General features: G+C 45.8%; 1 protein-coding gene across 1 annotated transcript in view; it reads right to left on the reverse strand.

The window, feature by feature from the left end:
• Nucleotides 1-27,473, reverse strand: part of CACNA1E (calcium voltage-gated channel subunit alpha1 E) — a 358,420-nt gene that overhangs the window by 129,462 nt on the left and 201,485 nt on the right. Inside the window, exon 8 of the mRNA XM_060132060.1 lies at nucleotides 9,004-9,107. Coding sequence (XP_059988043.1) covers nucleotides 9,004-9,107 — 104 coding nt within the window. The remainder of the gene's footprint in view (nucleotides 1-9,003; nucleotides 9,108-27,473) is intronic.

Raw genomic sequence — 27,473 nt, forward strand, 5'->3', positions numbered from 1 at the left:
CAACTCATCCAGGAGCATGCTTCCAGTCAAGGTGGGAGATATGAACACTCTACTCTGGTCATTACAGGTGTTCGACATGAAATCTCTGTCTGCAGGACTGGAAAGCTCTATATGTCCCACCAGCCACCAAGGGCCCCTTCATTTCCATCGAGTTCTGCGATACTAGATCCCAGATAAATTCCTTTTAACAAGGACATTTAAACTATATGCAAGATGTATTGGGGTCTAGCCAGACCTCCATCCAAATTCTGAACCTGCTGCTCTGTGAGCTTAGGCAAATTACCAAACCTTCCCGTCACAGCTGTCCTATTTATAAAAGATAGTACTAACTCAAGGGTCATGGTGAGGATTAAATGAAACAATATGTGTCATGAGATTAGCACAATGCTTGGTGCATAGCAGTCTCAATAAATTACAGCTTAAAAAAAATCAACCTAAAACAAACCCTACACTACTGCTGTGAACTCGCCAAAGGTGTAAAATGCGTTACGCTTTCTCAAACCCTATAGGTACAAAACCTAAACTCTTTCCCTCAAAACCTCTTTGTCCTGTCTTCTCCCTCGACCACCTAGTAGCTCAATTCCGAATGAAAGAGACTCACAGACAGAAAGCAAACTTATGATTACCAAGGGGGAAAGAGGGGTTAGGGGAGGGATAAATTAGGAGGCTGGGGTTAACATATACACACTGCTATGTATAAAACAGATAATCAACAAGGACCCACTGTATAGCGCAGGGAACTATACTCAATATTATGTAATAACCTATAAGGGAAAAGAATCTGGAAAAGAATATATATGTGTGCATGTGTGTGTTTGTATATAAACATATGCTGTGCTGCACACCTGAAACTTACACGATATTGTAAATCAACTATACTTCAATTAAAAAACTTTTTAAAAATCTAGAAGTAGTCCAAGACACTTCCCTCTTATTTCCACCCCCAGTACACACTCAAACACACCCACACAGTCACCAAGTCATGCAGATCCCATCCCACCAACACCTCCTGGATCTGGTCCACCTTCTCCATCACCACTCCCCTCTGCCTCACTGCTTCTCTGCTTCTTTCTTCATCTGTTGCTCCAAACATGTCTCCCTGCCTCTAATCTCGCTTCTCCAGGGTAATCATCTTCAAATGCAAACTGGCTGTCTTCCCCGCTAAGCTTGAGAACCACCCCCCGCCACGAGCTCTAGGGGTCAGGTTTGAACTCAGGTTCAGCCCACAGGAGGGGCCCTGCATGATGAGCCGCTGCCTCTAGTTTCACCTCCTCTACAGCCCCCGACATGCTTCACTCCAGTCACTCACAATGGCCTCTCATTATACATCTTCCTGACTACCGACCTGATGGAAAGTCCTCTTCCCTTCTTCTTGCTGGCCATTACTCATTCTTCAAAAGAATGCATCAATGTCACCTTCTTCAGGTGGCCCTGCCTGATCCTTGCCCCCATCTAATATAAATGCTCACCCTGTGCTATCTCTCTACCTCTCCATCTAGACTACAAGCTCCCTGAGGGTAGCAGCTCTCTGTCCCTGTCTGATCTCATTCCCAGCCCTAGGAGCAAGTGACATATAGCAAGCACTCAGGACCTGCTCGCGGAATTCCTCCCAGTTGATTCCAGTGTTGGAATCCTGGCAGGAGAATTACCGTGTGGTCCATGCACACGCTTATCTCAGCCAGTCTCCTTCGATGTCAGTCTGCCTCGGGAAGATCACACACAGGCCAAACTGATACCCACCAACCCCTCAGAGTGCTCATCTGGACCACCGATCTGGGCATGAACAATTTCCTTCTTAAGACCACCAGCCATTCCTATCTCAAGTCAGGCCTGGGAAATGCTCAAGTGCCGCCTCCTAACATCCAGAGGGAAGCAATGGCAGGTGACTCAGGATATCCAACATTTAATATTGAAGGTACATTCATTAGCCTCTTCCCTGTGGACAGGACCTAGGTCCTACTCACCTTTGTATTCTCAGCAATGCTTCACAAGACAGTAGGTGCCCAAAATACATGACATATGAACCTTTAACTTTTGATAGGGCTAGAATTCTGGATCTATTGAATGTAGACACCATTACATGTATTTTGAATGACTTCCTTAATTAATCTACAATCTCTTTTACTCATCTTTGTAATCTCAGAGTCTAGCGTGGTGTTCTAAGTACAGTAGCCACACAATCAGCTTTTGCTGAATTGCACTGAATCGTCAAACCTACCCAGCAAAGGAGCTGGTGACAAGACAGACGGACCACAGTCATCTTGCCAGTCATGGGAGCCACTCCACTCATTCAAGAGAGGCGACCAGAAGAATTCCTCCTCTTACACGGACAGCCCACCACTCCCTATTAGTCTTGAGGGCAAGAGGACCTGGACAGTGGGCCTTGGCATCTTCTACCTTGTATGTACCAGGTCACATTGTGTACTGAAGACCAGTGTATGAAAATAAGTACATGCTTCAATGTAGGTGCAGATTAAAACTCGTACCAACATCTGTATGGTCAGGATGATATTCTAGGTTAACCACTGGCCAACTTGCTCTAGTTGTGCCACATTGGGTGCCAGTATTCCTGGATGGAGGCCACCTGGTGCAGGTGTATTAAAACAAGTCCCTAACCAGAAGGTGGGAAATTATTACCTCTGGCCACACCTCTGCCAGCAACTACTTGGGGGTTAGCACCTCTAAACCGCCCTCTTCCCATCTGTAAATAAAGATAGTGTCTACCTAAGCAAAGGTGCTCTGAAAACTATGACATGCTTTACATACATGCTCCCTGTGTGCATGCGTAAGCAGTCCCTGGCTTGGCTGTCCCTGCCCTGGTTTGGAGATAGCACAGCTGCTCCCCCAAGCCTACCTCCCTCTCTCCAGAAGCCCTGGGAGCAGAGAACAGAGGCGATGGGATAAGGGTCATTTTCTGTTTGCATGAGCCTTCTGCCCTGTAGCCCCTGACTGCACTTCAGGATGTACTTAAGCAGCCCTGTTTTGTTTCCATGGAGACAGGAAGCTCTGCTTCTCTTCAAGCCTAAACTAATGGTTTTCATCAAATCCCATTTCCTCTGAGACAAGTAAAAATGCGACAAAGCTTCTATCCACACTTCCTGTTTAAATACACTGAAACTGACAGACATACCTCTGAGCCCTCCTCCCACCTAGGCCCGTGCCCCTGGGACAGGTGCAACCATCACTTCCACACCTGGTGGGCCATAAGCACCGGTACGGGCTGCCTGCCCCCACTCACCGGACTCTTCTTCACTTGCCCGGCAGAGGGGTTCCTCCTTCCATTGCCTTCTCCCTGCTTTAGGAAACCTTGGTACCTAACGTTCAAACTGCCTGCAGGTCACTGGGAACATGTATCCCAGAGATAAAACCTTCAGAGCTTTTCCCTGGCTTATGAGTGCAACTCCCAAGCAAACTCTTACTCGAAGGAGAACGCCTCCATCCCCTCCAGGGGCATGTGAGAACCAGACAAAGCAGGAGAGAGAGCCCATGCCCCCCCACCCCACCCCCGCAGCCCTGTACACAGAACTAGCTGCTGCCGAACCCTCTGCAGACACCAGTGAAACCCAATACATGTTGAGCATCAGAACGAGAAAAAGAAACCAGGACAGAAATATTCCAACCCCGGCCTGTAAGGCCCCTATTGTTAACACTCCTTGAAATGTTGGAATTTATTCACACCAGCTGTTCCCAGCTGCTGCTGTCACTTCCTAGGCTTCTCCAGAAGTGCTAAGGAGGCATATGTCACGCAGTTCTGTTTCATCTCCCAGCCTGAGGAGGCCGTCTCCTGGTCAGAGAGGAACTGATGGCCTCACGGCAGGTTCAAGCCCAACATCACAGGCTGCTGCTCAGATGATAGCCACCTGCACCTAACAGGCAGAGTAAACGAACATCGATAATATCAAAGGGTGTAAGAGCTGACGGCTACTCCATGCCAGACCTGGGCTCGGCTTCTGCCTGGGAGAGGGATATGGCTATCCCATTTCACAGAGGAGGAAGCAGGCTCACAGTAACTTGTCCAAGTGCACAATGCTAACAAGCGGCAGGGTTAGGATCTCACCCGTGACTGTCAGATGCCCAAGCTCCCATTTCTCCCAACCTCCCATGCTTTCCCACCCAGAGAAGGATGTAGGAGAATTCAAAGATGCAATTCCAAACTAGAGCTAGTCCATCAGAGTGGACACGGTCAGACAGGAATTGTGTTTCAGGGCAGTGCTCTGTCCCATTTCCAGCTCTGTTATGACACATCCTCAACCCACACTGGAACCTTATCTGGAATATCAATGACCTGTTATTCAATAGTGAGAATCTGACTTGAATTTTCTCAACTAAAACGTGGACAAGTAAGGACAAAGAATGTCGGCTAAGATTATACAAACAAGAGATTATCCCCTCAGTAGAAATACAAGAAGAAAGAAGTCTATGGTCAGGTCCCTCCTGGGCAGTCATTGAGGTAGAGCAGGTGACTTGTAGCTATAGGCTATGTGGAGAGAATTACCTATTGAGCATAAAGGATGTCAATAAATGCTCACTGAATGAGTACATACATAAGAAATCGTATTATGTCTTATGACTCTCCACTCAAGACATACACTATTAAGAACTTCTTCACACTGTCTCTTGTCCTTCCTTCATAACCATTTCACAAGTCACCCAAGGCTCTTAGTACCACAGAGTTGACTAATATGGCTGTTTCCTCCTTAATCCTCCTGTATCTGGTCTCTCTCCAGGCCAATCCTCCCCCCACGATGCTAGACGAATAGTCTTATACACTCCTTTCATCCTGCACTTTTTGTGTGTGTGCAGTAATTTTAAAATTTAATTTCTATTTTTCTCCAAGTCATGCATGTTGAGTTTTAAAGTCAAAAGTTTTTAAAGCTTGTAATGAAAAAATAGCAGCCCACTGCCTCACCCCTTCTCACCCCTGAATCTGACTCCCCAAGGCAACCACTTATAACTCTTTGACCTGGTTCTTCTAGTATTCATTTCCAATTTTATAAATATTATACTTACACAACTGTTCTTTCTTGATATTTCACTTTTAGTTATCACTTAAGGACTTCCCCACTGTAGAACCTAAGATTTTAGTCTTTGACATTCCCTTCTCCTCCCCCATCCTTATTCTCCCCCATCCTCTTAAGGCAATTATAGCACCATACGGGCTATCTCAAAATCCAGTGTGAACAATGTACGTCTGATTGACAGCTGAGCGGTATAGAGTACTTACTTTGCTTATATTACTTTAGTGGTAACACTTCTGTATTTTGTGGAATTAATTGCTTAGATTGGTGTGTGTGTGCAAATACATATAAATATTTATATACTCATATACATAGTTTTAGAAAAACTTAAACTCTTGTAGGTAGAATAATACACATTGGGAAACATATTAATTTCATTGTTTTCTTAAACATATTTTTAGAGCCCTCTGTCATCCTACTCAAATCTGAACTTGCTGCTCACTAGGCCTTCTGACAGTTATTATCCTTAAGTTCCCTTCATCATCATCCTGGAAATCTCCTTTCTTTCTCTCTAATGAATCCCTTGTTTCCATGAGTCTCGGGGTCCTTCTCTTTCTTCAATTAATTCTTTATTTTTAGTGACTCACATTCTCCAGTAACTTCTTCAGAGAAAGTGTCTCAAAATATTGCTATTCCATCCTCACAGATAATTGCTATTTGGGCTAGGTATAAACATTCTATCTTGGAAATTTTTTTCCAAAAAATTTTTTAGGAACTTCTCTATCGGTTTCTAACTTTCAATGTCATGGAGGTGTCCAAAGCCATCCTAATTCCTGATTCTTTATAGATAAAATTCATCTCCTTACTAAGCACCAGAAGCTTCCAGAATATTATTTTACTCAGATGCTCTGAAATGTCATGGTTTATCTTGGTGTAGTCTCTTCTCAGCTGTTGTGTTGAGTGCTCAGTTGGCATTTATATTATTAACTCACTTGTTCCCTTTTTTCTCCACACCCACCTCCCATCTCCTTGCCATACAAACAACCATTACACTATATTCAATGTATAGTTTTTATCTGAATGAATTTTTACGAACAGTATATTATGTGTACATGTATTTTTTAATTTATGTGGATGGTATTATACTGTTTCCTTCTTGTTTTCACTAAACTCTTTTTTTAACATGTATATGGTCTTTGTTGCTCCTGACTGTCACATAGTATGTCATCCAAGAGTTATGTCCACCTAACTACTCTCCTAGTTATAGGTACCCAGGTTGTCTCCAAGTCCCCACCATCAAAAACTAATGCTAGAAAGAATATCCCTGCACGTGTCTCAACCGATCTTTTAATCTGGCGGTATGAGTTTATTAGTTCTGAGAACATTTTTGGTATTTTTCTTTGTTAATTTCTTCCTCTCCATTTCCCTATTTTCTTTATGGAATTCTTATTAGTTCAATGTTGAATCAATCCTCTAATTTTCTTATTTCTGTTCTACTTTCTGGGTGATTTCATCAACTTTATAATCCAACCGTTTACTATTTATTTTTATTACATTTTAATATATTTACATTAATTAATTTTACATTAATATAAATTTTACACTAATTATTTTACATTAATTTCCAAGAGCTCTTCTTAACTACTAAATGTTCTCTTTTTTTAATAGCAATCTGCTGCCTTGTAGATAAAATAATTTCTCTTCTATCTCTGTTGATATCAATTATACTTTTAAAAAGTTATCTTCCACTCCCTGCATTATTCCTGTTCCCTCAAGTTCCTTTTTCCTATTTATTATTTTGATTTTGTCTTTTGTGTTGGACCTTTTCTTTGAATGCTGATGACCCCTAGCTGTGTGTTTATATTTAAGAGCAAAGCACAAAAGGCTTACTGGAAATTCCTGCACGAATGGTTGGGGCTTGTAGAATGCTGGGTGTAGTGGTTTGACTGGTGGCCCCCTCCCCCAAAGACAGGTCCACATCCTAATTCCTGGAACCTGTGCATGTTCCCTTATTTGGAAAAAGGATATTTGCAGATGTAACTAAGTTAAGGATCTTGAGATGAAGAGGTCATCCTGGATTATCCAGGTGACCCTAAATCCCATGTCAAGTGTCCTCATGAGAGAGAGGCAAAGGGAGATTCTAGACAGAAGAGAAGGAGGCAACTTGACCATGGAGGCAGAGACTGGAGTGACACAGCCACAGCCAAGGAATACCTGGAGCCACCAGAGGCTAGAAGAGGAAGCAAAGAAATTCCCCCGTAGAGCCCTTGGAGGGAGCATGGCCCTGCCAGATTTTGGACCTCTAGCCTCCAGAACTATGAGACAATTTCTCTCACACTTTTAAGCCACCTAGTTTGTGGTAATTTGTTGGGGCAGCCTCAGGAAACTAATATGGTGAGCCTCACTGAAGGTGAGGGATGGGACCATTTCTCTGATTACCCTCAAATATCAGGATACAGACGTCTTTTCTCTTCAGATGGGTAGTTCCCCCATAGGGGAAGGCTGTGAACTCCACCACATTGCTACATTTTTGAGAGCCAAGCAGAAGTGGGCTGGGAGCATGACGTTCAGTTTGTGGACTTTCGTGTAACACTCCCGTTTTCAGTACAGAATATCAACCCCACCCTGATGTTACTATTCCACGCTTCTCTGGTTCAGCCTCCTCAGAGAGGAAGTCTTCTAACTTTGGCTGGTGGGGGGGGGTGCGGGGGGGGGGTGTGGGGGTTGGGTGGGACAGGCACCTGTGAGCAGTGTCTGGGGGAAGAGATCTAAGGTACCAGGGAGAATGCATCTAGGAACTGGGAAAAATCCTCTTGTTCTAGAATCCCCCCCATACCCCAGCTTTTAGACATACCTGGTGCCTCAATTCATGAGCCTTTCTCTCATTTTGCTTTTTTCTTGGCATTCCTCGCTGGAGGCAGTGTAACCTCAGCTTTTCGTGCCACTAGATTAGTTACCATTTACTGGCTTCAAAAGTTCTGTTGACATCTCTCATCTATTTTCATACCCTCTCCTGTTCTCTTTGTCACTGTGTCCTTTCAATATTTACTTCCTGTGTTAGTGGACTTATAAGAGATGTCCAACTTGGTACAATCTGCCACGTTTAAAGAGAAGGACCACCTTATAAATTTCCATTTCAAGAATGTCTGCCATTCAGACAAGAGATTATGTTCAGTTTTGCTTAGAAAAATGAAAGCCTCTCTAAGGCCCTGTTTTAGCCCTCCTATTTTAGCCTTTCAATTCCCAAATGAAATTTCCACTCAAGTTAAATTTGGTTGCATTCTAGTCTCCTCACTCTCCATGATGAATCCCATTTCTTCATGTTTGCTTATGGTGTGGTGCTCAACTTCCTGGAATATTCACTCCCATATATTCTATTTTATTCTATTACATATTTTGTATCCCAAGCAAAATCCCAATCCTTTATGAAACCATTTCTGATAGCTTCAGACTATACAGATTTGTCCCTTCCCCAAAACAAATGAACTGTATCTTATATTAGTCAGTAAAAGAACTCCTGTTCCCTGTTTCAAGTGTTTGTGTTGTCTTCTCAGCAAAACGTAAGTTTCTTAAAGGCAGAAACCGTGCCTTATACTTTATGTGCTCTTTACAATGGCGTTGAACATTCAGTACTTGTTAACTGATGTATACTAATTCAAGCCACAGATATGGAATCTGATGTCCAATACACAATAGAGTAAGAACCTTTTGAGGGTAAAGCCTGTTTCTTATTAAACATCATATGTCTATCAACCAGCACAGTGTTTGACACAGAAGGTCTCTGTTGAGTGACAGAATGAAAGGATGGATGGATAAATGGACTTGCATTAGCTACCATGTTCAAGGTTGTACCAGTCTAAAGACTTTTTAGTTCCTAAGAATACTAACGATGATTAAAACAACGGTTCACGACTGCCTTCCCAGAATCTAGAACAGCTTTTAGCACATAGGGGCTGCCCAGTTGATGAAGGTTACATGAATGAATCCGCAAGGAGTCAGGAACACTAGTTTATCGTTAGAAAGGAGAGAGAGACATTTGGCTTACCCAGAAAGCACTCCCAGGACGAGGTTGAGAACAAAGAAGGATCCAATGATGATCAGTGGGATGAAGTACAGCCAATTCCAGGTGGCTCCTAAGGCATCATTGGTCTGAAAGGAAGAAAAATGGTTCCTTAATGCTTCATCAGGACCACCCGCCAGGTGACGGCCTCTGTTCCTGCAGCACATATAGGGTGATGAAAAAGCACAGTGCAGTACGGTTAAACACTGCCTCACTTCACTCCCAATTTAATGTGGTTGTAGATTAACTCATGTTCTCCATGTACGCTGTGAAGGGCACCGGGTCAGCCACACATAACATCCTGAATTGGAATGGTCTAACACCCTCACTCGGCAGGTAACTGAACCCAGAAAGGTAAAATACTTTTCTAAGATCATGCAAAGAATCACTGGTTTTACAGTGTTTGGTGATGTGGGTTCTAAGCCTTTGTACTCTAAACTGGGCAAGTTCTCAAATGACTGTGGCAGGCTGTGTCCATCACTTTATCCCAGGGATGCTGGCAAACACCTTGACAGGTTGCTTGGGAGAGATTAATGTCATCCACATCCTGCTCAGCTCGTGACCCTGGGCTCTGGCTTTCCTTCCTCCACCATAGTCCAATAGTACAGAGCTAGATCAGGCGTGGCCCTGGGAAGGCTCTGGTAAAAGAAGGAATAAATCTAGATTTGAAGAGTGATCCCTCGCGCTCTCTCTAATGTGAACACACAGTGAACTAAAAACCGCATGGAAACCCATATTCTGGATTCTTATACCACAAGTGAGACGTAAGGCCCTTGAATGGTAGGGGGCTGAGGGAAGATTATACAACATGTCTTAGCCAAAAAAAAAAAAAAAACACAAAACAAAACATAAAGCAACTCTCAGCAGGATGTCTCATTAAGGACCTTTAAACAGTTTTGGAGAATTCTGAAAAGTCCTAACACATGGACCTCTCAACTAAGCTTTGCCTTGACTGTCTCTCCTCATGCTATCAACCCCAAATCTTCCTAACAAGTCCACCTGAATTGCATTTTACATATACAGGGCTTTGAATCCCCCCAATCCCACTCCACCCCTCACACACAAACTTTAATACCTCTTTGAAACTCAAAAGTTTCTGCAAAGATATTTTATTCCCAATTCACTGGAGAAACAAGGCCATCCAAATCCAATGCCATGCCTAAAATTCGCAGCTAAATTAGTGAAATGCAGATCTAAACTCGGAATTTCTATTGCAAAGTGTTTCTTATCCCCGTGAGTTACCTTTTTCTCCCTCTCACTACTAACTTTGCAAACATATTTTGATTCATTGTCTTCCTGCTTCCCATGGACTTCTATGACAGTCTATCTTGTTTTTCCCCAAATTATCTCATTTTCCTTCTGCCTCCCATTCAAATATGTCAGTCTATAAAATACAGCCTCCCACTGATCATGGCAGCTATCACTGTACAGTAGGTTTTTCCATTAAAAAATAGCTTCTAAGGCAACCTCTTTCACCAAGCTCGTGTCTTTTTGTCTTGCCCCTATGCTGTTCAGAGAGCTACGTTTGCAAATGAAGCAGAATAAAAGTTAAAAACAAACAAACACCTTCTGAACTGTATGAACAAAAGCAGAGACCTGCCAATTTCAGTGTACAAGATCTAGGCTCTTCGGTTCAACCAGGTCTGCTCAGTCAAATGTAAGCAGGGCAGATTCGGGTCAGACCGCAGAGAAAATTTCTCCTGATATCAGAAGGAAGATGCAGAAGAACTAGACGCCAAGGGCCACAGGGGGTTTTAATGGACATAGGAAGCTAGTTTTTCTGAGATAATTGAGACATGGTTCTTCCTGTGAGCTACAGGATGGACTGAATGATCTTTGTATAACTAGCTCTATCTTGATCCATGACTATAAATGCAACATTTTGTAAAGACTGGTTAGCGCGGATGGTTCACCGGTGGTGCTCCATCCAGATCAACAAGTTTCATTCACCCCATGGCTCAGACAGTCAGCCCCACCCTGAGAGTTCTTTGGCAGCAAGAACTGAGTCTGCTCCCAGCACCCAGATCACGGCTCAGCTGCCAATACACATTAGTTGGTGTCAGCAATGGCAATGATGAAATTGTGACTTTTAATCTGTTTTTGGTCCCAGGAGTGACTGTGCTACGTTTTGAGGATGGCTAGAGCAATTTCGGTTGGGTGACTATTTGCCAGAGATGCTGCACAGTGAAGAACAATTCCCAAATTGTGTTCTCCTCGTTGCTAGCAATCTGTAAGATGTTCATGGGTTCTGTGGAAAGTGAGCTTCTGGAACCAAAGAAACTGGGGAAACACAGCAGATTATATTTTCGTGTCAGCCTGTGAGAAGATCCACCAAAAAGGAACATTATTAACTTTATTTCCTCCATCATTTCTTACGCTTCCTTGATTACAAAACCTCCTTTTCAACGGCAGTCTATTAACATATCAGGAAATACAGCCTGTGAAATACAGGGAGAGAAGGACTTCCCTCACAGGCCCCGAGTCTGGAATGTGCTTCCCAATTCTCTAAAATGCTGCTGATGCAGTGGGTCCTTTTACTCAGTGAGCTGCGAGAATGTTTTGGTTTCGCTTTAACCTACATTAAGGCAAGAGCCTCCACTGTCTGCTCATTTCTGTATCTGGCATCTGACAAAGTGTTTGGCACACATAGATGCTCAACCAATCAATAACTGACCACAATTTGAGTAAGATGATTCTCGTGTTTAAAATATGCCCAACAAAATTCATTCTGATATTCTCCCCAAGCTTTGTCTGAATTGCTTTAAAAGAAAAAACAAAAGTCATCCACCATGGTACTGGGTCCTGTTGGATGAGAAGAACAGAGGAGAAAGGGAAGAGAAGGAGAAAAAGAATATCTGGGAGGACCCCAGCACCAGCGGCTAGGGGGTTAATAACCCTAGGGGGTCATTAAGGATGACTGACAGCTTACAAGGTTCTTCTGGAGAAAGCAGCTTGACAGCTCCCCGAGATTATTCACAAACCTTTTAATAGACTTGCCCTACCCTCTCTACACCTTCCGCCTCTCCCTCCAGCTTCCTCTTCCCTCAGCCCCTCCCGTTCCTCCTCTCCAGGTGGCCTCACACCCCCACCTCCCATGCCTGTCAGTGGATCGATGACAAGGCCACCAGGACAGGGGAACACACCTCAGCAGGAAGTGGGCAAGCCCAGGACTTCATGCTTCCCTCCTCCAAAATGGCAAGGTTCTTTCTCATGCTGATTAGAGCTTCAATCTCCTTCTGATTCATCGTTATTAAAACCTTAAAACTGTCCAGTGTAGGAGAGACAACTACTGAAGTGTCTTTTGAGATGAAAAAAGAAGAAAGTAATCGACAACTCTGAAGGCAGCAAGTGCCCTGATACCATATGAGGTGGGACTCAGGAGCGCCAAGCAGAAAGGTACCAGTTCAACTGCAGAGTTGTGACTGTGTTCCCTCTGGGGTGGGCATGTGTGTCTGTGACACAGCAGGACACGGGACAGAGGAGGGGCTGCCTGTGTGAGAGGGAGAGCCTCTCCCTCTCCTTCTGTCTCCCCTGTACCCCCTGCTTCTGTGACTCTCCCAAGCGCCTTGCCTGCGGGAGCATCACACTTCATTCTCCCTAGCAACTCTTCCTTCAGGGCCAGGGGACAGCTGTGCTAAGTCCTCTTTGCAAGATCCCGGGGAAGGAGACCTACAGCTTTCCAAACATGGTCCACTGGATTCTGGCCCCAGGAGAGTGGACCCTTCCCTGCCCAGACCGCTATTGTGGAGCAGCTGAAGTGTAAGCCAGCCCCTCACTGCAAAGACAGCTGCACACAGAGTACCAGCTTCCTCCTCCCCACCATTCATGGAACACCCACTCTGTGGCAGGCAGTACATGAGAGCGCTTTTCTTCGGGCAACGTCCTCTTATTTAAGATGCTGATTCTCCTCCCACCGACCCAGTCAAGCCCCTAGACTTGGCAAGCAGGCTACCCTCCATCTCTCTCACCTGCTGATTCCCTGAGTGACACACACACACGCGCACACGTGCGCAGGATGGGGCTGATGACAGAGAAAGCGGTCGGGGGTGGCGGCCCACCCTGCACAGGGAGTGCTCAGCGGGTACCAGGCCTGACACGGTGGGAATGTGTTCCTTTGGGAACCTGCCTGACTGGGGGTGGTGAGTGCACCCACTCCCTGCGTAAACAGGCACACATGGCAATTATCACATTAATCTCCGGGTGATGGGGGAGATGGTGGAAGGCAGGGGTGGGAGGAGGACTGGTAAGAAGGATGGAGATGGAGATGACAAGAGGCAGGGGGTCCCTGCCCAGCCCTGGCCTGGGTTGCAAAGGCAGTACTATAGCTCCCATCCTTGGAAACAGGCCTCCATCAGGGTTCCACAAGGCTCTGCAGAAAACAGGCTGAAGGGCCTCCTCCCGGATGTCCACGCCTCTCACAGAGCAGCTCTGGCCAGGGAGGCTGAATGACATATAGCTGAGTGGGGAGGCTGAGTGAATTGCAACTGGGAAAAAAACGAGGATACTTATTCCAGGGTCCTTTCAGAGGGGAAAAAAAAAGGTCTCTCAGGTACACCTGCTTCCCAGGCTGGAGGTGGCGCCCGCTGGCAAGCCCTGGCCTGGCCTGCCGCAGGCTCAGTCTGGGCACCATCGGCATCGTGGGCAGGATAATTCTTTGCAGTGGGAACTGCCAAAACACCTGGGGGCAAGAACTGGCTTCAGTTGCGAACTGCTGGCCTAGAGGCTCTGCCTCAAAGAGAGAGCTTTGGAGCTGCCAAGTGAGCTCAGGTCGAGGGAGGGCTACAGCAGCCACCCTGGGCTGTCAAAGAGGCCAGGCCATTCGTCTCAGCAAAAGCATCTGTCCCAGGCCTCTGCAGACCATCCGGGGAGAGAAAGTTCAGAGAGGCAAGAGGTGGAGGAAATAAAGTTAACAGTGTTCCTTTTTGCTGGGTCTTCTCACGGGCAAACACAAAAATATAATAAGGAGGCCAAAGACGATTCAACTGCTTACCACCTCCCCTGAGGGAATGACGCCGGGGCATCCGGCACTGCCCAGCTGACTTGCCTCGCCTGGGCCCCTCACTTCTTTCCAGCACCAAGCGTACAGCTCCTTTTCATCCCAAGGGACTTGGGACTCGGAGTCCATGTCTCAGAGCCTAAAGACCATATTTTGTTTAACAAATTTGTGGACCATGTACTAGGCAACAGATATCCTCCTAGGTACTGGGGATAAACGATGAACAAAGCAGTCTCAGGTCCTGGCCTTCATGAACTAGTGTCATGGGGAGACCCACATTCAATAAGTGAGCTCACACATGCTGTGCGGCTTTAAACCGAGATGAGTGGGATGAAGGGACCACCAGGGAGCTGACCCACAGGTGCGTCTGATCTGGTCCAGGGGGTCAGGAAAGGATTTGCTGAAGCTTTCAGAGTAAAGAGTCACATGACAGTCTAAGAAACTACCTTGGCAGGAGGCAGCAGAGGTCAGAAAGGCAGAGAAAAGGTTTATCATGGAGGTGAAAGAAAGAGGAGGAGAAGGTTAAGATTAAGAAGTCATACAAAACACAGTCATAAAAAACAAACTTATGGTTACCAAAGGGGAAAGGGGGGTGGGGAGGGATAAATTAGGAGTTTGGGATTACCATAGACACACTACTATATATAAAATAGATAACCAACAGGGACCTACTGTAGAGCACAGGGAACTCTACTCAATGTTTTGTGATGGCCTGTAAGGGAAAAAAATCTGAAAAAGAATGTGTGTGTGTATATATATATATATATATATATATATATATATATATGTAACTGAATCACTGTGCTACGCACCTGAAACCAACACAACGTTGTAAATCAACTACACTTCGATTAAAAAAAAAAAGATTCAGGGCTTCCCTGGTGGTGCAGTGGTTGAGAGTCCGCCTGCCGATGCAGGGGACACGGGTTCGTGCCCCGGTCCGGGAAGATCCCACATGTCGCGGAGCGGCTGGGTCCATGAGCCATGGCCACTGAGCCTGCGCGTCCGGAGCCTGTGCTCCGCAATGGGAGAGGCCACAACAGTGAGAGGCCCGCGTACCGCAAAAACATAAAAAAAATAACTTAAAAAAAAAGATTCAGAAGTGTCAAGAGGTAAGGGACACGTGAGAAGAAAAACGAGGGCAGGGATTGCTCTCTGGGAATGAACTCCTGCCTTCCTGCGATAGCAGCCCCCGGGGCCCCGTGCGGATGTTGTACTGAAACATACACGAATCATAAGGGCACTCTTAGTGGATTTTTTCAAAACGTACATAACCGTGCAGCCAGCACCCAGATAACCCCAGGGCTTCCCTCACCCCTTCCTACGCACCATCTCCCTTCCCTCAAATGTAACGTTCTCCCGACTTCTATAACCATCAGTTATGTTGGCCTAATTGGAAAATCACATCTGAGCATTTCCCGGCGTGTCCTGAGCCATCCCCGTTCCCTCTTTGCTCAGGGACTTGTATTCAGAGTAGCCCCCTCATACCCTGCCTCCTAGCCCCCCTCCCTGTCCGGCTCTCAGCAGCCTGGATGTGGCAGATTCTGTGCTGCCCCCATAAGGTCTCCTTTACCAGCAGGTGTACCCACCCCCCTCCCACCCCAGCAGCTCTGAGTGTTGGCTGCTAACGGCTCACACCTGGATCCTCCTGAGAAGTTGGCCACTGGCTGACAGACCCTCCCCATCTGGGAGTTTATGCCTGTCCGAGGGGGACAGTGACCTGGAACCAATAACTCACCGATGCAGGGGTGTCAAGGGCCCAGCCCCTTCACCTCTGCATGGGACAACTTCTGTGGTGCAACTCACTGTGGAGCCGCCTGGGGGATACGACTGAGGCTAAAACGTCTGCAACCACACCTTTGCCCAGTATTTTCTCCTGACTTATTCTACTTCCCTCCTATCGGTACAGGCTTCTCCCGAAAGCAGTCCATAAATAAATCATTGCCACAAAAATCTCTGTCCCAGAGACAGTTTATAGGGAATCTGACTTAAGCCATTAAATCCCTTTCTCATCAGTGTTTTGTTTTTTTTTTTTGCGGTACGCAGGCCTCTCACTGTTGTGGCCTCTCCCGTTGCGGAGCACAGGCTCCGGACGCGCAGGCTCAGCGGCCATGGCTCACGGGCCCAGCCGCTCCGCGGCACGTGGGATCTTCCCGGACCGGGGCACGAACCCGTGTCCCCTGCATCGGCAGGCGGACTCTCAACCACTGCGCCACCAGGGAAGCCCTCTCATCAGGGTTTTGACCAGCCTTACAAAGCAGGTAACATCCTGCCCCTGAGTCACACAGATAGATGGTGGATGGTGTTTCTAAGGGCAGAGTCACTGCCCTTTGACCACACCCACATTTTAGCGAAAGGACACAATGCCCACCCAGCATACCGTACAACCACTGGGCAAGTAAAGCTTGTGGATTTCTTGTATACCAGGAATGCTAGCCACAGTCTTGGAAGATTATGAGAACACACTGTCCAACCCATCAGTTGGTAGAAGAGGAAACCAAGGTCCAGGCGAGCAAAGTGAAGGGGTCCCAATCTAGAAGCACAGTGGGTCAACTTCTTGAGGACACTTGACTCTCCATATCTCGTTTGGTTCCAGATCTCTTAAAAGCAATCCTACCCATACTGTCTCCACCTTCTAGGGGAGAACCACATTCAAGAAGAAAGCCAACACTAGGCTCCGGCAGCCAGAACATGAAAGCTGTCTTCCCAGTCCCCAGGCAAGAAAGAAGGGTAGGGGGAGCAGGGGAAAAGAGTGAGGACAGAGAGCCCCGAGTGCAACACAGACACCTGCTGCCACCCAGCAAGGAGGCAGAACCTGTCAGTCCTGGAGGCAGGGCATTTCATTATGTCTCAGATCCCTGAGCATATCTAATGAATATGCTGTCTCCCCCACACCAACAAGCTCCAAAGGCAGCATCTGGCTTAGCCAGGGGCCTGTGACAAGTAATCAAGACTCTCTACGCGTTCTGGCCCTCCCAAACCCTCCCGGACTTGATGGCCAGCAGCCACTTTCTCCACTTGCCTGGACTGCCAGTGACCGTCACTGATGCAGCAGTGCCTTAGCCCACATGCAAAGCACCTCCAGGAGGACTTCCTATTGGGCATTTCACCACCTATTCTTCCCCTTCTCTGACTAGTGGAAAAACAGAGCAGGACCAGTCAGCCAAAGAGGAGAACCAGAACGTAACAGCTCGCCCACCCTGGTCCACAGGCAGTAGCATGATTCCAATGAGACCACCCTTGGGAGCTCTGCTCAGCATCATGGACCAGTAAGCACTGCCTCACTTTGGACGTGGGCGGTGACCACCACTGGTGCTGGGCAGACAGGTATTGACGTGTCCGTGAAAATCCATCCACACGCCTGGGAAGAAGACTCGAGAATAAATGTCAAAGTGAGGGAGGATGAGTAGTGCCACATCTGACCAGGAAGGCTGCCGTGACGTTGTCCACGCCAAGTGAGAGCCGCAAAACCCACAGAGCTCGGAGCCCTGCTGTGCCTAAAAACTCTTTGGTTAAATCCTAATAATTCCAGTATCACTGTTATGTGAGGTTTATTGTCACCTCCCTTTCTGAGCCCTGGCCCGGAAGCCCAAAATGGAGATGAGAGATACGTTCAAGATCTTTTAACTGTTGAAGCTGGGTTTGGGTTACACAGGGGCTCAATATTCTATTCTCTCTACTTGTGTGTATGCTTGAAAACTTCTACAATAGAGGGTTTAAATTTTTCCCCAAATAAAACTGTATAGGTTATTTATATGGTTCAGGGTCATATGTGGATTTTATGATAACTGGGGGTGGGGGGTAGGCGGGGTAGAAATTAGTGATTTGGTTTAAAAATCTTTTTATACTTTTCCTATACTTTGCAACTTTTCTGCAGTAACTAAGTGGTTTTTGTTTTGTTTGTTTTCATGGTCAGAGAAAACATATAGGGGGGAAAAGAAAAGCCAAAGAGGAGGTCCTCCTGCCCAGCGACTGCAGCAGGGTGCCGAGGAGGCTGACGTTCCTGGGGCCACTGGGAAGCCGGACAGTTGACCATACAGTGAGCCATCCAGGCCAGGATGCTGCACTGCTCTGGGAAAAGGCGAGTGTGTTGTTCTGATGCCGCCATAGGCAGGCTGGCCAAGGTAGGCCACTTAGAGAGGATGCTTCCTATGATGATCACCTAACACACATCACCCTTCTACACGGCGGGCTGACCAGAGACTGAATGTCTTTTTGCAAGAAAGTCAAGCACCAGTAAGAGCTCAGAGAATGAGAGAAGACACGAGTCTCAGAAGACCCTTCCTTTGAGGCCCAGGGACAAAGGGTGCACAAGGCTTGACAGATCCTCTGCACTGTGAGAGCTCTGTGTAGGGTCCACTGTATTCTAGAAAGACTGTGCTGATGACACCAGGGCAACAGGTCTTCAACCAGTTCCCCAGCTGGTTCTCGGCTCTATCCTACAGTCCTTGGGGGTCAGTCCTTCTGGTTACCATCATTTACTGCATTTCCATGAGTCCCCGGTCCCCTCCAGCTAACCAATCACTATTTCCCATTCATCTAACATGAATACTGTAACTTTCATCATCTTGCAGTACATAGAGCTAGGAGGAATCACAGCATCTTGCACAAACCCCTCATTTTATGGATGAAGAACCAAGGGTCAAACGTTAAGTGATTGCTGAAAGATACCCCACTAGTTGATTACAGAAGCAGAACTAGGACTTCTGATCCCCAGGCTACTCTGTATAGCCCTTGTATTCTCTACCATATCATTTAGTACTGATAAATATGTATGGCCCTGCTCTCTCTGGTTATTTTGTATGTAGTAGTCTAGCTTCATGCTTTCCCTTGGAAGCTACGTGAAGGTGAAGACCACGACGATGTGTCTTCCTTCTTCTGAAGGTTTGGAGCACGGAGCTATGAACATGGCTATCGGATTTCATAAAGAAAGGAGTGAGGCTAGAGATATCCTGGAAGGCTTCCTGGGGCCGTGCCGTCACCTGGACTTGAAGTAGGGGAAGGATGTAGATTGGCCCATCAATGGAGGAAGAGAGTCCAAGAGAGGGAAAGAAGTGGGAATGATGAGGCCACAAAGAGCGGCTGTGGGCAGTGGCGAGGAAGGCAAGAGGAAGAGGAGTAGGTCCTGGAGGACCCTGAATGGTGGTCTAAATGTTTGGATTTGCTCACTCCCCAAGAGCTCTTCCTTCCTTCTACCCTCTCCTCTCTGTGCCAAGCCATGAGTTCCCTCATACTGGACAACACTGCTCAGTCTCTGGAAGGCTTCCCCAAGGCGTGTCACTCTGCTTCTCTCCAGAATTTCCCAGCGCTTAGGCGTACCCCATAGCAGCATATATATTCGTTCAACATTTTTGAGTGTGTACTCTGGACAAGATGAGTGAGAAAGGAAAACAGTCCTTAAGGGCCTTGGTATCTGTAAGAAGGCTAAGTCATGAGTATAAATGCCTATAATTGAAAACAAAACATTAAGTGCCGCACTTGGGTTTTTATTTGTACTTATTTACAGGCCCTCTTTAGATGTATTCTGTCTCTTTCACATATTGGTCCTCCCTTTCCATCAGGGTTGACTGGTTCTTAAAGACAGAACTGCATCTTTTATTTCTCTGTTCACTCTCTAATGCCTAGAATATTATTCTACAAACAAGAGATGCTCAGTAACATTGTTGACTACCAGGAGATTGTTAACACCACTACCATTCTTCTGCTTCACAGGCCTGCATGAGTTTCCTTCTCTGGAAATAAATATATCACCCGTAAAATGGCACCTCTGTTGACATATAGCAAGAACACTTAGCTAACTCAAAAATTCAGCACAGCATATAAGAGCAGACGCTCAAGAAAAGAGCTTCAGGTCATCATTTTTCTTGGCTTTCATTCCCTCCACAAAGAGCAGGTGAATTAATTTATCACTGAACATCCCCGTTTTAATTAACGATTGCATGTCAAACACTAGGTAAGGCTGGTAAGTGCAGCTGGTTCCCTGAAGAAGCCCCAGGCCAGTTAGTTTCATTTATTTTGTGGCCACAGGAGCCACTCTTACTCCTTGGTAAGAACGAGAAGCGCCAGATGACAGACTCTGCAGGCTCCTTTATCACTCACCTATCATTTTTGAACCACCCTGGAGAAATTCACTCGACAAACATTCGCCACTGACATTCGGCATTAAAAAAAAGACCCGCACAAAATACAAGAGGAAATTTTGAAAGCATAAGGTTAATAGGCTTGAAAGCAAGAAACCATGGCTTTGAAGTCTTTATATCTTCAGATTTCAAGAAAACATGCTCAATTAATCTGCATTGGTGCTGATAATTGGTGATAATGAAATGCCCAGTCCCACATGCCTATTTGTCACCTGAGGGGCTGAGAGTACCTGGGTGAGGCTCTTCACTCTGGTCCTACTGGATCACAGTTTCTCTAAGCACACTGGGCTTGGAGAAACACAGGTGCCCAAAACATCACTCCACTCAACTCTCACAGCCGCTGGCAGAGCCTGGCTCAGCCAGAGTCCCCAAGGCAGTCACCTCCACTTGTGAACAGCTTTGTCCACTCACCCCAGCGCTAGACAAATGTTATTTTCTATTTGTTCCATGATGTGAAAAAAAAATGGGAATCACTGTGCCAGACGACCATCTGTCAGGGACATTGAGGAGGGAATTCCTCGCTTGAGTAGGTGCCTACATCAGACAACAGATGTGGGGTCCCTTCCCACTCAGACCCAGATTCCTCACTGTGCTTCTCCTCTATCTCATGGACTCGAATTCTCCGGTTTCAATTCTACTACTCCCTCGAAACCTTCTCTTTTCTCATCTCCTGATTTCTCCTGTCTTGTTCACTCTGCTGCTGCCCTCCTAGGAATTCACCTTGGTTCTTCTTCTTTCCCCTAAGATACACAGAGTGCATGCCCCAACTGAGCTCTCCCATTGGTTTGGGGGCATAACAATGTTGAAACAAAATACAGATGATAAAGTAATAATGTTCACTGCTTCCCCAATCTGGGAACCATTGGAAAGAAAAATCTCTTTTGGCCTTTCCCATTCTTTGTACAACTTTCGTTCCTGTTCATTAGGGTGGAATGTACTGAGAGCAACCACGATGGGTGACTAATACAGGACTGCATATAAACTGTTGGATGGCAAATCCAACACGGACCCAGTCAGACCTATTTCTGGAAGTACTAAGAAGACCTGATTAAAACATTCTTATCTCCACATTTTCCTTTGACTTATACCCTAAGGCTATTGTAATTGAGAAGTGTAATTGAGAAGGAGAAAGAATCATGGCTTCCATTCGTTAAGCATCTAGTCTACGCTGAAAAACGAGCTAGATGCATAACAACCATGTATGGGAGAGGTGCAACTGTAATTTCATATGCTAAAAACAAACAACAACAAAATCCAGGCTCAGAAAACCTGAGGACTTGCCCAAGGCCCCGTAGTCAGTATGTTACAGAACCCAAATCCAAACCCATGTCTGACTTCCTCTTAAGACATGACATTATGCTGCCTCTTGTATGGTGGGAAAGGGGGAGAGAGACAGAAATAAAAATGTTGTTTTAACGTGGAACATATCTGAGAACAGAGCCATGCATGCAGGTATTTACAACAGCAGTGCCAGCAGAAGAAATAGTCTGACCAATTGCATACTGCAATCCCATCTGAATGTTACGTGGTTTCAACTCCTTTGATGTCTACACCTTAAAGCAGTGGTTTCTTCTCTGCCCTCGATGTCTGATAAGGTTGGAAGGACTTGTCACAGCAAGTTCCCTGGCTAGTAGTGCAACAGTCACTCTGTTGCCAGGGTGATCTTGTAAAGTGGGACGAGTGATTCCCAGCCACGGCTGGCTTCAGTCTTCAGAGCAGGGGAAAGCTGTCATTTCTAACCAGCATCTCTCACCCTGTCTCTCTTCTGCTTAAAACCCTCCAAAGGCTGCCCTTGTCCAATCCCCCACCATGTGCGAGCCCAGCCCAACCTCTCGGGCTCACCTCACAGCCCCCGCCTCCTCGTATACCAAGTCAAGTGGCCACACCCCACTTCTTGCAATTCCCCCATACGCCACGTTCTTTCATAGCTGTATGCTTCTGCACATATTGTTCCCACTTCCTAGAATACCTTCTCTGCCTTTTTCACTTGGAAAGCCTCTACTCAGGCCCTGATTAAAGGTTACTTTTGCCAGGAAGCCTTCCCAGAGTTGGTTGCTCTCTTCACTCTCTGCACTTAAGGCTACCATGCCACTCAACTCTACTGTAATCATGGCTTGCTGGTATGTCTTTCTCTACAAGACTTGACACCCCACAGGAACAAGGAGGAGGTCTTATTTTTCTATCTGCCCCAGAACCCAAGTTAGCTCTCAGGAGGTGCTCAGCAAGTGTTCACTGAGTGAACAGATAAATGAATAAGTTAATAAGCTGAATGTATGGCTCTGATTAAATCTAAGACAAGCAAAAGAAAGAAAAGGTGATGAGAAAAGATTTCTTAAAGAGTTAGTTAAATGCCTAGAGGTTTCTTTTATCACTAAGAGGGCAGAGTCACTGGATGATTAGAGGGGGTTTATCAGGAATTATCACTTAGTAAGCCCTTCCCAGGTGTATCTTGCCACCGAAGGACTTCATCCTCTAATCCTCTCCAGAAGAAGAACGGCTTTATCACTCATCTCCGATGAGCTCAGGAAAGAATTAAAAACAAAACTGGTAGCTTCTGCCACTTCATCCAGCTACAGTTTCAGCTGTAAAGCTGGGTTTGAGGGAGGCAGAAAATACAGACTTGATTCTCAACACGAATGTGGACAGTGGTTCCTGCAGGGCCCCATGCAGAGATTAAGGGAACTCTCCCTAATCTCGAAACTAGAATAGTGAAACTCATCTCTCAGCGGACAGTGCGGGGTGGAGTAGGGGGAGGTAACCAAGAGGGGAGAGAGCAGCCCCTTTGGGAAAGCAGCAAAAAATGCAGCCTCTTTGCTGTGGCCTCTGGGCACGAAGGTGATGGGGAAGAAAGCATGTCTCAGGGAAGGTGACCCTGGTTCTCTCAATGTCAAAGGTAAACTTGAAACTTTCTAGATCCCAGCCGGAGGGCTCTGTGTTCTGTCCTCTTAAGCTTGGTGAGGTAGAGATGTTCTTTTTTTTTTTTTTACATCTTTATTAGAGGATAATTGCTTTACAATGGTGTGCTAGTTTCTGCTTTATAACAAAGTAAATCAGTTATACATATACATATGTTCTTTCAGCTGGGAATTCTTTTAAGCCTCCATCTAAAACTGCCACTCATCCTCTCAAAAAATAAGAAATGCTTTGTCAAAAATCCTGGCCATCCTTCAAGGCCTTTGCTATACTCCATCTGGATGAAATGATGCCCTGATCACCCAGCCAGGGCCGTCTGGTGCCCCAGGGGCTTTTTGGACTTGTTTGGAGATCCTCTAACTCTCACATTCAGAGCCAGCCCCAAACCATTCTCTTGGCTAAACCCTGGTGAGTTATTTAGTCTGAAGAGTATAAACTTCTCTAGGCAAACTCTCTTGATATTCAACATGAGGTCACACAATATCAATAAAAGTCAACACTTTTTGGAGAAATTACTATGTACATTTTGCCCACATTTGCACATTTAATCTTTTCAAGAATGCTTTAAAGCTGATAGTAGTACCATAGCCTTTTTCTCCAATGAGGAAACTGAGGCACAGATTGGTTAGCTAACCTGCCTGAGGTTGCACAGACATTAGGGACAAGACTAGAACTACAGCCAGCAGTCTGAGAACTGAAACATAGAAAATGCTCCACACACATGACATATTAATATTATTTAAATAGGTTAAGCTCAGTTCCCTTTAACCCTTGAAAAAGGGGGAAAAAAATAATGGATGAATCACTATTATTTTTTTAACATTTTTATTGGAATATAATTGCTTCATATTGTTGTGTTAGTTTCTGCTGTATAACAAAGTGAATCAGCTATATGTATACATATATCCCCATATCCCCTCCCTCTTGTGTCTCCCTCCCACCCTCCCTATCCCACCCCTCTAGGTGGTCACAAAGCACTGAGCTGATCTCCCTGTGCTATGCAGCCGCTTCCTACTAGCTATCTGTTTTATATTTGGTAGTGTATATATGTCAGTGTTACTCTCACACTTTGTCCCAGCTTACCTTTCCCCTGCCCTGTGTCCTCAAGTCCATTCTCTACATCTGCACCTTTATTCCTGTCCTGCCCCCAGGTTCTTCAGAACCTTTTCGTTTTTCTTTTTTAGATTCCATATAAATGTGTTAGCATACGGTATTTGTTTTTCTCTTTCTGACTTACTTCACTCTGTAGGACAGACTCTAGGTCCATCCACCTCACTACAAATAACTCAATTTCATTTCTTTTCATGGCTGAGTAATATTCCATTGTATATATGTGCCACGTCTTCTTTATCCATTCATCTGTCAGTGGACATTTAGGTTGCTTCCATGTCCTGGCTACTGTAAATAGTGCTGCAATGAACATTGTGGTACATGTCTTTTTTTGAATTATGGTTTTCTCAGGGTATATGCCAGTAGTGGGTTTGCTGGGTCATATGGTAGTTCTAGTTTTAGTTTTTTAAGGAACCTCCATACTGTTCTCCATAGTGGCTGTATCGATTTACATTCCCACCAACAGTGCAACAGGGTTCCCTCTTCTCCACACCCTCTCCAGCATTTATTGTTTGTAGATTTTTTGATGTTGCCATTCTGACCAGTGGGAGGTGATACCTCATTGTGGTTTTGATTTGCATTTCTCCAATGATTAGTGATGTTGAGCATCTTTTCATGTGTTTGTTGGCAGTCTGTATATCTTCCTTGGAGAAATGTCTATTTAAGCCTTCTGCCCATTTTTGGATTGGGTTGTTTTTTTGATATTGAGCTGCATGAGCTGCTTGTATATTTTGGAGATTAATCCTTTGTCAGTTGCTCCATTTGCAAATATTTTCTCCCATTCTGACGGTTGTCTTTTCGTCTTGTTTATGGTTTCCTTTGCTGTGCAAAAGCTTTTAAGTTTCATGAGGTCCCATTTGTTTATTTTTGTGTTTATTTCCATTTCTCTAGGAGGTGGGTCAAAAAGGATCTTGCTGTGATTTATGTCATAGAGTGTTCTGCCTATGTTTTCCTCTAAGAGTTTGATAGTGTCTGGCCTTACATTTAGGTCTTTAATCCATTTTGAGCTTATTTTTGTGTATGGTGTTGGGAAGGGTTCTAATTTCATTGTTATACCATCTCATCTAAATATTTTGCTTACCTTGTGCAAGGAGATTGGTGTCTACTTCTAAGCCTCTTATCCTTTGCAGGTGATTGTAATATTTATCACACCAAACAATGATTATTTACTTGTCAGTCCCCTGTACAAATTGTGAAATCTTGGAGGACAGGGTTTTGTGGTTTGTTGTATAGCGTACCTGCTATAGTACCCTGAATACTGCTCAATTAACATCTGTTGCACGAAAGGGTGAATGAGCTAATCAAATCCTTTAGAATCGAAATGTAAAGGAATATTCCAGCCATAACTAGTTCAAATTGGATGAACACAGTCTAGAACAGTGGTTCTCAAAGGTGGTCCCTGGTCCCCCAGCATCAGCAGCTTGGGGGGCCTTGTTGGAAATGCACTGGTCCGAAGGTACCAGTAGAGACCTTCGGATCAGAACTCTCAGGATGAAGCTCAGCACTCAGCCATCTGTGTTTTAACAAGCTATTCAGGTGATGCCTGCTAAAGCTTGAGAACTAATGGTCTAGGGAAAAAAATAAGTCTGCCATGGTAGCCTCAGTTGCTATGCTGTTGTATCCAGGAGTGCAAAAGACAGATCTGAGGAAGGAGAAAGTCTGAGGTTGAGTGGGGAGGAGAGAAGATGACAGAAGGGTGTGGGGAGAGATGGAGAGGGAGGAGAAGGAGGGTGGGTGAGAAGGAGAGAGTCATCTCCTGGGAATGAAATGGGTTCATGATCTCAGCAGCATGTTGCCACAGCAACAGGTCCAGCACCTCCCCCACCCCCTCCCCAGGATGACCAGGCATTAGACACACCTACGCTGAGGCCTGAGCCCTGCAGAAAGATTTAAGCTTCAGCAAGTTGGAAAAGCACAGTGAGGGGAAAGCTTATAGAATTAGCTCCCCACACAGGCTCTGGCCCCCAGGTGCACTCCTGGAAAGGTCGGTTCTTCCTAAGGTCAGTGATCAGTCCCAACAGGCGGTGAAGACACAGCCATGTGGGTTTGCTCCTCTGCACCCCAGCTCACAGCCTGTCTAGGATGGCTCTGCTGCCCTACAGAACTCACTGTGAGAAAGGATGAGTGGCTTAGAGGAGAGGGAGAGAGCCCACCATGCTGCAGGGGTGGAAGCAGAGGAGGGCATAAGGAGACAGGGCTCAGAGACCAGGGATGGATTACTCCAGAAGCCAGGGCGGGAGTCCAAATGGGGAAGGAGAAGAGGAGCGGAGCTTGCATGCAGATTCAAGGGGCTCAGCGGGGAGAGCAAAGGGGTAGTGAGGAGCAGAAGGCTCTCAAGAGCATCTCGGCCCTTTGCTGGAAATGGCTGGAGCTTCCAGGGCACCCACAAGGCAAACGCACATCCGACTGGCTTCCCTAATAAAGGCAAGACAGGAGCTGCAGGAGGACACTGAGATAAGCAAAACGCACAGTGTTCCATATGCTCGATGGAAATAACTCCGGGAAAGCGAGTTTACAGCCAATTAGACATTAAAAGTAAGATATAATTGCTGTTGCTATGTTTGTTTCCAAGAAGAACTGTGTTATGATTAGACTAACAGGCTAGTGTTAGAATTCTGAGCAAACTGCATGGAAGACTTAGTCTCGCTTTGTCTCCGCGTGAGAGAAGAAAGAAGGTGAGAAAAAGATGAATCAATAAACCACCACTATGTTCAAGGTATCCACCCTCTGAAAACCCCTGTGAAGCCCTGAACCGTTTTTTGGAGGGGGAGAGGGGGACTAGGGACGAATATGCAGAGATTTCTCCCATCGGATTCCTTCTAATCCGCATTAACAACCCAATGAAGTCATCACTGCAACTCCCATTTTTATGGTTGAGGACACAGCCCAGAGAAGTCGAGGAGCATGCAGGTCATAAAACAAAGACTGGGGTTCGAACCTACCTCTGCCCGACTTCAAAGACCATGCTCCTTTACCCACAACAAAGGGCACAATTCTGTCCACAAAAATGGAGGTGGGGAGAACTGGTGGTCCGCAAGTTACCCAAGGGCTGTGTGCTATTCCAGCCAGAACTGGGTGTCTCTCACTGGGCAGGTTATTCCTGTGAGATGCTATAGTGTAATGGGAAAACCCTGGCCTCACCTCTTATTAGTTCTGTGACAGTGCGCACATCATTTAAACTCTTAGTGCCTCAGCTTCTCAACTTGAATAATGCGGGTGATAATCTCTCTCATGAAGCAGTGCTGGGAAGATTAAATGAGAAATATAGTGTGATAGTTAACACCCACCCCACCCCA

The sequence above is a fragment of the Lagenorhynchus albirostris genome, chromosome 2 (genome assembly GCF_949774975.1).
Source record: "Lagenorhynchus albirostris chromosome 2, mLagAlb1.1, whole genome shotgun sequence".
Lineage (NCBI taxonomy): Eukaryota > Metazoa > Chordata > Mammalia > Artiodactyla > Delphinidae > Lagenorhynchus > Lagenorhynchus albirostris.